Source organism: Pseudonaja textilis, chromosome 13 (genome assembly GCF_049901715.1).
Source record: "Pseudonaja textilis isolate UNSWEBS1 chromosome 13, rPseTex1.2, whole genome shotgun sequence".
Lineage (NCBI taxonomy): Eukaryota > Metazoa > Chordata > Lepidosauria > Squamata > Elapidae > Pseudonaja > Pseudonaja textilis.
In genome coordinates, this window is record NC_142002.1 from 20,215,124 (window position 1) to 20,226,419 (window position 11,296).

The following is an 11,296-nucleotide window of genomic DNA, read 5'->3' on the forward strand; positions in this document are numbered from 1 at the left end:
AACGATAAAGCATGCAGCATAGTTTAGAAGCCTTAAGGAGTCTTGCTGGATTGGCCGGAAGAGGAAGAAGGAATGAGCCACAGAGATGTCCTCTCTGCGCCCGTTTATCTTCAGGAAGAAGATGGAGATTAAGAGTTAATCTGATCAAACCGATTCTCGTAACCTCCTAACTGCTATTATCATGAGGACAATTGTGGAGGGGGAAGAGACATTCACCGATGGAGGCTTTTAAGAAGCACAAGCTGATTATACCATCAGAAGGATTCCCCCCCAAAATCAGATGTCCAGTTGTGAGACTGTTTGATATCTATGGCTGTTGCTCTCACTCTTTACTCAGGGCAATTAATCTGCACTGATTAATCACAAGGTAGCACTTGATTGGAAGGTTTCCCCTTGGCAGTCAGGAACCACCAAGAACGCGCCACCCAACACTGGTAAGGCAGTAAAACAGAGGTAAGAGCAGACCAAATAATATTACTCATAAATGCTCCCATAAATGCTCCTGCAGTAAGAGCCTTCTAAGAGTGGGCCTAGAGGTGGCGCTCTCGCCTCACCATCTGGAGGCTGTGAGTTCTGTGCTAGGTAGAGGCAAATATTTCTCTCTCTGGGCACAATGAGAAATAGATGTGCTGAACAAAACTCTGCATTGGTGACAGGAAGGGCATCTGGTCAGTAAACACTCAGCTCCATTCAGTTGCCCAGACTCCAAGAAGAAGGAGAAGGAGAAGAAGAAGAAGGAGAAAGAGGAGAAGGAGAAAGAGGAGAAGGAGAAGAAGGAGAAGAAGAAGGAGGAGGAGGAGGAGAAGAAGGAAAAGGAGAAGGAGGAGGAGGAGAAGAAGGAGAAGGAGGAGGAGGAGGAGGAGGAGGAGAAGAAGAAGAAGAAGAAGAAGAAGAAGAAGAAGAAGAAGAAGAAGAAGAAGAAGAAGAAGAAGAAGAAGAAGAAGAAGAAGAAGAAGAAGAAGAAGAAGAAGAAGAAGAAGAAGAAGAGGAGCAGCCTTACAAGTTCTTTCTTCTTCATACATTCCATGAGGATCACAAAGAGCTGGTGGGCTTGATTCCGACTGTAGTTGAACGTTTTCTGAATGGTCACCAGCAGTTGGTCCCGAAGAGATTCATTTATTATGCTAAAATCGAGAGAGAGAAAGCGGGTGAGGGGGGAAGGATGTAAGGCTTCAGAAATCAAGAAGGTGACATTAGATATTATGCATTAGATATTATTCTATCAATAGAAGAGAATATTTATAGCTCTGGATTGAATTGTGGGGTCCTCGGTGCTTTCTGAGCTTGGGGGTTTTCTTGCATCAATTGGTGACCCAACTAAGGAATGTCCCCAGGAGTATCATCATCTTCATTAACATTGATGATGTTCCCTAGCTGGGTCATGAAATGTCTGCAGGAAAGCTACCAAGTTCAGAGAGCATTAAGGACCCCACGTTATTCTATTCTTTATCCAGAATTCTAGCAAACAACATGTGGTAGACCCTCCCAGGAGCAACTCGTTGACCTTGGTGGGAAACGGATAAAAATAAACATCTTTGAAAAGGAAGGACCCCCCCCCTCCCCAAATAAAAGGGCAAAAGGCAAATAGCTGTGCCCCCAGACCCCCCGCAGCTCACCCGCCTTCTTCTGAATACTTGTGTGCAAATGATATGATGTCCGATGCTCTTCCGCTGCCATCACAGATGACCACGGGAAGTGGGGGCTCTTCACGCAGGTATTCCAAGACAATGGAGATCACGTTGGGGCCACCTTCAACTATCAACCCTACCACAGGGACTCCTTGACCCAGGCCTGCAGAATGAACCAGGCACACCATCAGAAGTCAACAAACGGTTTTCAAGCTAGGCAGACTTCTCCGCTGTCGCATCGTTTTACAGGAATCTGTATCGCACATAATTCTGGGTGCAGAATAAGAATAACAACGTTGGAAGGGACCTTGGGGGTCTTCTAGTCCACCCCTCTCCTCAAGCAGGAGACAAGCGGCAGTCCAATCACTTGTTTAAAAAGCTCCAGGGTTAAAGCACCCACAACTTCTGGAGGGAAGCCATTCAACTCGTTGATAGTTCTCGGTATCAGGAAATTTCTCCTTCGTTCTAGGTTGCTTCTCTCCTTGGTGAGTCTCCATCCATTGCTCCTTGTCCTGCCTTCTGGGGCTTTGGAGGATAGCTTGACTCCCTCGTCTTTGGGGCAGCCCCTCAAATATTGGAAGACTGCTATCCTGTCACCCCTGGTCCTTCTTTCCATTAAACTAAACACACACAAATCCTCTGGCTGCATGCCCTTGGACTACACTTGTCATCAACTTTACTCAGCTACGACAATGGCTTCTGGTTTTGAGTTCCAAGGGCCGTCCTAGGAGCCAAGCCAAACTCTTTAGAGCTAGGTTGCACACCATGACTGGTTGATGTTAGCAACAACAGCTGAGCAGCCCTTTGTGACCCCTGCCTCACTCTGAGCTCCAGGCATAGGATAACAAAGGGAACCCCGCAGGTCATGAGGTCAGCACAGGCTTGGTCAGCAATCAGGAAGTTCCTGGATTCAAGGGGAAAATGAGCATAGCGACAGCAACAGCACTTAGACTTGTCGACTGCTTCATAGTGCTTTACAGTCCTCTCTAAGTGGTTTACAGAGTCAGCCTGTGGCCCCAACAATCTGGGTCCACATTTGACCAACCAAGGAAGGAAAGGAAAGGAAAGGGAGGGAGGGAGGGAGGGAGGAAAGAAAGGAAGGAAGGAAAGGAAGGGAGGGAGGGAGGGAGGAAGGAAGGAAGGAAGGAAGGAAGGAAGGAAGGAAGGAAGGAAGGAAGGAAAGGAGGGAAGGAAGGAAGGAAGGAAGGAAGGAAGGAAGGAAGGAAGGAAGGAAGGAAGGAAAGAAGGAAAGGGAGGGAGGGAGAGAGGGGGAGGGAAGGAAGGAAGGAAGGAAGGAAGGAAGGAAGGAAGGAAGGAAAGGGAGGGAGGGAGAGAGGGAGAGAGGGAGGGAAGGAAAGAAGGAAGGAAGGAAGGAAAGGAGGGAGGGAGGGAAGAAAGGAAGAAAGGAAAGGAAGGAAGGAAAGGGAGGGAAGGAAGAAAGGAAGGAAGGAAAGAAGGAAAGGGAGGGAGGGAGAGAGGGAGAGAGGGAGGGAAGGAAGGAAGGAAGGAAAGGAAAGGCAGGCAGGCAGGCTGAATTAACTTTGAGTTGGTCAGAATCGAACTGCTAGCAGTTGGCAGAATTAGCCTGCAATACTGCACTCTAACCGCTGTGCCACCCGGGCTCCTGAGCCAAGGGAAACAGCCAAGCCTCATCATTGTTATGGGGGGGGTTAAGGCCTTTGGGGGCGGAAGAGCTGAGTCCCCTTCACTTACGGGTGTTGATTTTCTGCAGAGAAATGTGCTTTTCCAGTTGGCGCCTCAGTTTCACCTCTGCCCCATATTTGCCCAGGGTGCCGTTGTCGGCGAGGATGAAGTGCGTATGGGAGCTGTTCAGCACGCAAAGTTTGCTGAGTGGGTTTGACATCGTCTGATAAAGCTTCGTCACCTGTCACAAGCAGACAAGCACAAGGTGGTTTGAGTTTAGCGGAGAGCCCCACGTCCCAACCCGCGGCGGTGCGATTGTCTCTGGCTGTCACCGAAATTGAACAGGGAGCGCCACTGGGCAGATCTCTGCCATCCACAGATGATTTCCCAGGAGGAAGGATGCCAATTAGCAGGAAGCTTTAACGAGAACGTCCTCAGCCAGCCAAAGATAAATTCCCAGGCAGATGGCAGTTTGCATCCCCTGCTGGATAAAGTGGCCAGATGCAATGAAAGGAGGCGGATTTGCAACATCTGGTAGCAGGAGCAAAGACGGGGCTGTCAACATGAAATCCACCACATATAGGTCGTGGCAGCCCAAAGCTTAATTTAATTCTAGCATCAGTTGCAGCCTGGTTTCCTCTTCGAGCAAATAAATAAAAGCTTTTTTTTTGAATCCAGGCCATTTTTGGTGGAGGACACTTCCTGAAGACATCAGGGTGAAAACGTTCAGGGGGATTCTGGTTAATTCTGAAAAAGGAAGCAGAGGTTTTCCCATCTCCAGTGAGAAGAAGGAAGGGAAAATCCCACAGCCGGCTTTGATTCCTTCAACGCGAAGCTAGGAGTTAACGTTGCCTCCAGACTGAATGAGAAAACGACAGCCAAATTGAGGCTAAGCCCCAAGCAGGAACTAAAAATGAGGCAACCGATCTGCGAGTTAAAATGACAGGTGGGCGGAAGCAACAAACGCTAAGATTTTTGTCTAAGGATCCGCTGAAGGAGCTCAGACGTGTCCTTAGGGCCTCCTTAAAAGCAAGAAAGGGAAGGTGGAGCTGGTGACACCTGGGAGGAGGCCCTCCAGCTCTGAAGCTCTTCAACCAAATCTCTCTTGCGTGGTTTGGGAGTGGGAGAAAAGCTTTAGAAGACGAGATGATGTGGACTGTAAAACTTTGCAATAATGACATGCATACTAATTTGGGGTAAGGAAAGCATGAGGGAGGCTTCCAGCCCCCCCACCCCCCATCAAATGAAACCAAAACCAATCAAATCAAAATAAAACAGATCAATCACTTCCTTGCTCCAATAACTTATTTTCCAGTTTAAAAAATAAATATGGAACTGTAATAGAGAAATACGGACAGTTACAAATGAAAGAGAGCAAGAAGCTGTTAATCAAGGTGGAAAGAGGTGGGGAAACTTGGTTAAAAACTCCCCAGAAGTGCAGGACAAGCTCACATCTTTCCCAATTAGATCTTCCTTGTTTTCCACAATGCCCCACGGGGCGATGCCAACAGCACAGATGCGTCCTCTGGACTTGGAAGAGTGGTCTTTCAGGGCATCTCCGACATGGCGAATGACTCCTGCGCAAGGGAGGAGACCAGTGGATTAGCCTCTTCCCTGGGTTGCTTGCATGCAACTTGGAGGACACTTTCTCCATTAAAGGCCCCCGTTCCTTACCCCATGGATTAAGATAGTCCCATTAGGACCTAAACTGGATGTCTTCTTCAACGGCCAGGTGGAAAACTGGCTTCACAATGAGGGTATCCTTCTGCAGTTTCTCTGGGAGGGTTGATCACCCAGAACTTTTAGAAGTTCCACCAAATCTTTGGACCGCCTAGCCTATCTCAAGCTCATTGCTTTGTTTGGCCCTCCAGCAAACCCTAGTCATGACTCATCCCCGGTGTAATAATTACTGTAGTACTGTAGTCCTTCAAGGCACACAATGCTTCTTTGTCTTCCACCCACACAAACACACCCTGCTAGAAAACAGGGCACTGGTCTCAGCCAGCTTCTTGAAAGAGATCTCCCAGAGGACTTCCAAGAGGACGGACAGTTGACCATTAGATACCTGTACTGACTCCTCCGGTGAAAATCCAGGCCCCGGTGGTCATGGCAGCCTTGATGAGTCCTTTCCCAAACACTTGTTTAAGTTTGGGCTGTAGCTCAAAGTTCTGGAGGCCCCCATGGACGGATATTAAGAGCTTGGGGAGTTCTAGTTGCCAGTCCCTCACCATGAGTTGGAGCAGCAAATCTGGCTTGGTGTCATAGGACACTCGGATGTACTGCAAGATAAAAGCACACCAAAACGTTGTTGGATCTGGTCAACATCCCAGTTAGCTCCACTCCCATTTTGGCTTCCTTTCTGGCAAACCCGTTTGGTGGGGACACAATTTTAGCCTACTGTAGACTTGGGGTTTTGTTTTCCAGATGTAGTTTATGGATTCCTGCCATGTGTAGGAGGAGGAATGGCAGAACCTAGTGGTAGAGTTAAAAGAGGGATCCATCTAGAATCCCTACATAGCCACAAAGCAGACTAAGCCCAACTCCCCTTCAATTCCGTTTCCCCTTATCGAACTCCTAGCAGGTGCTATCCATTAGTTGAGAAGATTCCTGTGCATTGACTTTCAGCAATGAATCCGTTTAATTGGACCTTTGTGCGTGGAGCTGGTCTTTTTCATCTGACACCAGTCAGATGGAACCAGACACTAAGCCTATCACCAGTGGCACATTTTATGTCATGAACACAATTGGACTCTTTGGATTGCCTTCAGATTTCTCCAAAGGTCCCTTCTCCACCTTGGTTTCCAAGTTGGCTTGGGTGGAAACCTTAGCATTGCCTAAGGACCAATGTCCCAGGGCTCCCTAGCAGAAGGTCACTGATGGTCACCTTCAAAAGCCATCCTCTGTCTGAAGAATGAACCCTTCTTACTTACCATGGACTTATTGATATGACCTCCACCTTGGAACTCGAGGTTCCCAAAGGCATCGGTGGGAAGGGCTTGTGTGTGTTTACTGATGGACCATTTTTCTGGCTGAGTCTCCGACTGCTTCGTTGGGTCTTCCCCATCCTTGTTTGCAGTTTCGACCGGAACGGGGATGTGTTGAAGAAGGAGTTGACCACAGCAGCACCTGTGGCCAAAACAAAACAGAGACATCAAACCAGGCCCAGTGGCTGGCATTTAACCACTCTTCTTCCTTCCGCTGTCTGGGGTTGTTACCCACCTGACGATGCCCTTCACATCAGTTCTTTAAAAAAAACACAAAATCAAGTGATTACCAAGAATTGCCAGTGCAAACACCAAGGCAGAAGGAAAGTCACCTGGTAGCATCTTTGCTGTTGACAATTATGCGGCTGCATTCTCTCTTGAAAAAAGTCTTCTCTATCCAAGCTTTTTGACCCTGTGGGGTGAAAACGGAGAGACAATTCTGTCTAGGCATGGAAATTGAAACCAGGAGAAAGGAAGAGAGAGGAACATCCCTTTGGAGGGGACAACTTTAGACAACGCCAGAGCAGGGGTCTCCCACCTTGGCAACTTTAAGCCTGGTGGACTTCAATGCCTAGAATTCCCCAGCCAGCTTTGAGGACCTCAATTCCCAGAATTCCCCAGCCAGCTGGCTGGGGAATTCTGGGAGTTGAAGTCCTCCAGGCTTAAAGTTGGAGTTGAAGTCCTCCAGGCTTCTGCGAGTTGAAGTCCTCCAGGCTTAAAGTTGGAGTTGAAGTCCTCCAGGCTTAAAGTTGAAGTCCTCCGGGCTTAAAGTTGAAGTCCTCCAGGCTTCTGGGAGCTGAAGTCCTCCAGGCTTAAAGTTGGAGTTGAAGTCCTCCAGGCTTCTGGAAGTTGAAGTTGTCCAGGCTTAAAGTTGAAGTCCTCCAGGCTTAAAGTTGAAGTCCTCCTGGCTTAAAGTTGGAGTTGAAGTCCTCCAGGCTTCTGGGAGTTGAAGTCCTCCAGTCTTAAAATTGAAGTCCTCCAGGCTTCTGGGAGTTGAAGTCCTCCAGGCTTAAAGTTGCCAAGGTGGGAGACCCTTGTGCTAGAGGGCACTCAAAACATTGAGAAAATGATCAGAAGTCCAACCATTCATTTAGCAACTATTCAATTACAATGGCACTGAAAAAAAGGGACTGTTGACCCAGTCCTCTCAATATATGACAGCATGTGATCAAAATTCGGGTGCTTGTCGACTAGCTTGCATTTTATGATGCTGCAGTGAGAGTCATGTGACTATCACCTCAAACTTCACAGCTGGTTTCCAAAAAGCAAAGCCAAAGAGGGAAGCCAGATTTGCTTAACGGAGCATAGATCCTTTCTTTAGTTAGTCCCTTTCTCTATTGCTTCCTCTGGAAAGAAACCTCCAGGGGAAGCATTTACTCTCTATTTACCAGCCTGCTTGAAATGGCTACTGAAGGAACCACATTTTGGAGGTTCACCCAACATTGAAATGTAAAAGAGTCAAACTGTCAGGGTTTCCACTTTATATTAAGCCACCAAAATAAAATAAAAAATAATGGAACCAAACTCAGTTCAGAATCAGCATGCTTTGTAAAAGTATATTTTTAAGCAACTTAAAATTAAAGCTTATTCTTTGGACATTTCCACGCATTACCCAAGTTTTTACAGTAACCCAAATAAAACTGCTTAACATCTCTCTCTCTCTCTCTCTCTCTCTCTCTCTCTCTCTCTCTCTCTCTCTCTCTCTCCATCCAATATCTCTATTATCTGTATCTATCCATCATCTCCATCATCTCTATCTATCTATCTATCTATCTATCTATCTATCTATCTATCTATCATCTATCTATCTATCTATCTATCTATCTATCATATCTATCTATCTATCTATCTATCTATCTATCATCTATCATATCTATCTATCTATCTATTATCTATCTATCTATCTATCTATCTATCTATCTATCTATCTATCTCAATGAGCACTGACACAAAAACAGTGATCATACTTCACCACCGCCATGCTATCAGGTCTTCTGATCCAACCCTCCCTAATTCAATCCATCCATCCTACACCTAATTTCAATTATTACACATCTTGTTTTTTTTTAAAAAGAAACAGGCAAAAAATCTTGAATAACCATCACACACACACACACACACACACACACACACACACACACAAAAATTGTTTCAGATGCCAACCCTCCTACCTGTTATAATTATTCCCTGGAAAACTGTACCAACAAAGTTTCTGGACATCCAAGAAAGGACAGCCATGGGATTAAATGAGGTTTCCCTGTTTTGACCACCGAGGCTTAAGAGGCAAAATTGTCTTGTCCTGTAATCTCCTCTTCGTGGTAGAACCTCCAAAACTCCCAGGTGAAGTTAGGAGTTCCACCGTTTTAAGAAAAACCCGTGAGTTGTTTTGGGGACTCAGACCAATGACTTCCTTTGGAGATCTTCTTCCAGAAAGCCCATGATCCATCCTTTCCCTGCCTGAATGGAGTTTCCATCTCATGGGAGAACGTGACACAACGCATCAACTCTGATTGTTCTCCAATCGATTAAACCTCCTTTTCCCCTCTCTAAACAGGAGGCTTAGAGGCAAATCCAAGAACATTCATTGGCTCTTGCCCCACCAAAAGAGCCCAGCTAGACAAGGTCTTCTCAAACCCTCATTGGAGGCCCAGCCTCTTTTTTCAGCTGAAATCTCAACAAAATTTACATAATTGAGACAATTGGACCTAAGAGGACAGTCCTTGTTAGAGGCAGAACTGCACATTCCTTGAAAGAAAGAGGCTCATGCAGTCTTAATTAGATCTAATCTTTCTTAAAGCAAGCTAAAGTTAGACCAGATTGCTCTATTCGAGGATGTCGCATTAATTGCCTGCTTGTGAGCAACGTTTTCCCCCTTGCACAGTTTGGCCTCACTGGCTGCACAATGAATTGGACTTCTGGGGTGGGTGGGGGGAGGGAGTCTGGTCTCCTGCCATTCATCACAATTGACATGGTTTGTGGACAGCATTTGTTATGGCCATCCAAGCCACATCTAGGGGAGTGAAGAGAAGCCAGACTGCATCGGCCTGCTGAGCTCCTAAGAGTGGTCATTTCTGCTTTGTTGGGCCAGATTTCCCTTGACCGGGTCAGTGAAAAAGGCTCAGGGAGGGAACCTGGATTCTCGGCTTGCCTATAGGCAGCATTCCAGCTAGGAATAAGACGCAGGATCCCTGAGAAGAAGGTATGAGTTAGCCCAACAGAACTGACCAGGAATCGCTTTGCATGATTCCTCTGGGATGGAAGAGGATAATTAGATCTGTGTCTAGAAAGAGTTTAGGAGGTTCTCCTCTAGATACAGCCAAGCATCCGAGTCTACCACCCATCTGGTTTGTTTCTCCAGACCTTAGATGACATTATCTTCGGATATTACCCCAGCCTGACCGATAGACACTGGGAACTCAGCCAACCGTCCCCTACAAAATGTCCCCCTCCTCAAAAGTATGAAGACAGTCTCCAAGGAAAAGCTCTCAACTCCACCTCAGAACACCCCGCACGGGGCTCAACCCAAACCTGAAAGAATAAAAGCAGTGGCACCCCCCACCCCACCCCAAATTGAGCCGCTGTCCTCCAGAGGAAGCTTCCGGCCCTTCTCCCTCCCTCCAGCACGAGGACTTTCCTTGGTCAAAATGCCCATCGTACCTTCTGGGATCCCGATATGGAACCTTTCAGCGAAGTGCGTTGGAAGGAGCTGCTCATCCTTCGGACGGAGCCGCCGAGCTTCCCTCCCGAGCCCTTCTTGGCTCCCAAGCCTTTGCCCTCCATGGCTGGCTAGTTTTTACCAACCCGGCCAAGGCTGAACTCATTCAGATGTGCTCCCAACTGGAGTCACCTGAAGCCAGCGGCTGATAAAGTTTAGAAGATGCTTCGTCCCGACTGAAGCCATAGGAGGTGAATATTTCTCCTGGTTAGAAATCGGAGCGATCCAAGCCAAGTAAATGGGGAATATGGGACAACGACTGGCATAAATCTATGTTTCCACCCCCTCTGATAACTCCCCCTCCCTCCAGATTTTCTATAAACGGGGCTTAATGCACCCTCCCAGCCCCATGCGACGGTTTCCAGTGGAGAGAGATTTAATAAATGGTGATTGAAGGTAAATCTACTTTAAAAAGCATCCGGTCCAAAGGATTTTTATCCCAGCGCAGAGCACTTTTCTGAACATCATCTGGTGCTGCCAAGCTGAAAGGCAGAAGAGAAAAAGGCAGATGGCTCACAGAGGGCGAGAGGCTTAGGGGTGAATGCCAAGAGAAGGGACAGGGAAAAGGCCTAGAAAGAGATTACCGAGGTCTTTTGAGATAAGGAAGGTCCAAGCTGACTTTCCAAACCGAAAAAAGAGCAAGAATTGGCTTGATTCATAGGATTCTGAAGGGATCATACTGAGCATAGGCACCAAAGACATTTGAGAAGCAACACGGGTACAGTTTGGTCGTGAGCTACAAGTCGGGGAAACGATTTCCACGCACGGAAGAACGGTTGTGATGTTGACATCGGAACAAGGCTTCGAATTTTGCTTCCGAAGAAGTCTATTCCAGCAACCTCCCTCATAATCTTTCCTCCTCATTTGAGGTGATTCCTAAATAATTATTTCAGCCCTGCTGTCCATGTGTCCAACTCCAAATATTTATGTCTGAATGCCTAGCGAGCTATGCATGTCCAACCATGAATGCCAAGAAAAATACACCATCGCTCTTCTTGGCCTCTTCCTCCTCCTGTTCTTCTCCCAAACATCATCAGATTCAAACAAACGGGAACCAGCAACTTGTGTGATGGATATTTTGCCACCCAAAGATGGCCAAATACTCAGACTTTATTTCCTCTGTTGAGAAAGAAAGGTTCTTCCATAAGCGGCTTAGCTTTTATTCAGACCGAACATTTATTCCTAACTTCTTCTAAGAAAGATTTCTTCTTCCCTGGGAGTTTTCTTGAAGTCGGAACACTATTCCAGATTGAACAAGGTATTCTTGTATGTCCATGTTCATTGACAAGGTGGCAGCATTATATTTAACTCTAAACCCTGTTTGT

The 11,296-nt window shown here is 46.8% G+C and overlaps 1 protein-coding gene across 3 annotated transcripts in view; it reads right to left on the reverse strand.

Moving 5' to 3' along the window:
• Nucleotides 1-10,435, reverse strand: part of TRPM1 (transient receptor potential cation channel subfamily M member 1) — a 28,785-nt gene extending 18,350 nt beyond the window's left edge. For 2 of the 3 annotated variants that reach the window (XM_087941698.1, XM_087941697.1), the window contains exons 1-8: nt 9,914-10,433; nt 6,589-6,668; nt 6,203-6,398; nt 5,338-5,551; nt 4,725-4,849; nt 3,342-3,513; nt 1,617-1,791; nt 1,001-1,124 (exon numbers count right to left, since the gene is read on the reverse strand). In XM_087941698.1, the coding sequence (XP_087797824.1) occupies nt 1,001-1,124; nt 1,617-1,791; nt 3,342-3,513; nt 4,725-4,849; nt 5,338-5,551; nt 6,203-6,398; nt 6,589-6,668; nt 9,914-10,036 (1,209 nt within the window). In that variant the 5' untranslated portion in view covers nt 10,037-10,433. Of the gene's footprint in view, nt 1-1,000; nt 1,125-1,616; nt 1,792-3,341; nt 3,514-4,724; nt 4,850-5,337; nt 5,552-6,202; nt 6,399-6,588; nt 6,669-9,913 lie in introns of all 3 variants that reach the window. The other variant, XM_087941699.1, reaches the window with a different exon arrangement.
• Nucleotides 10,436-11,296: the final 861 nt, after the last annotated feature.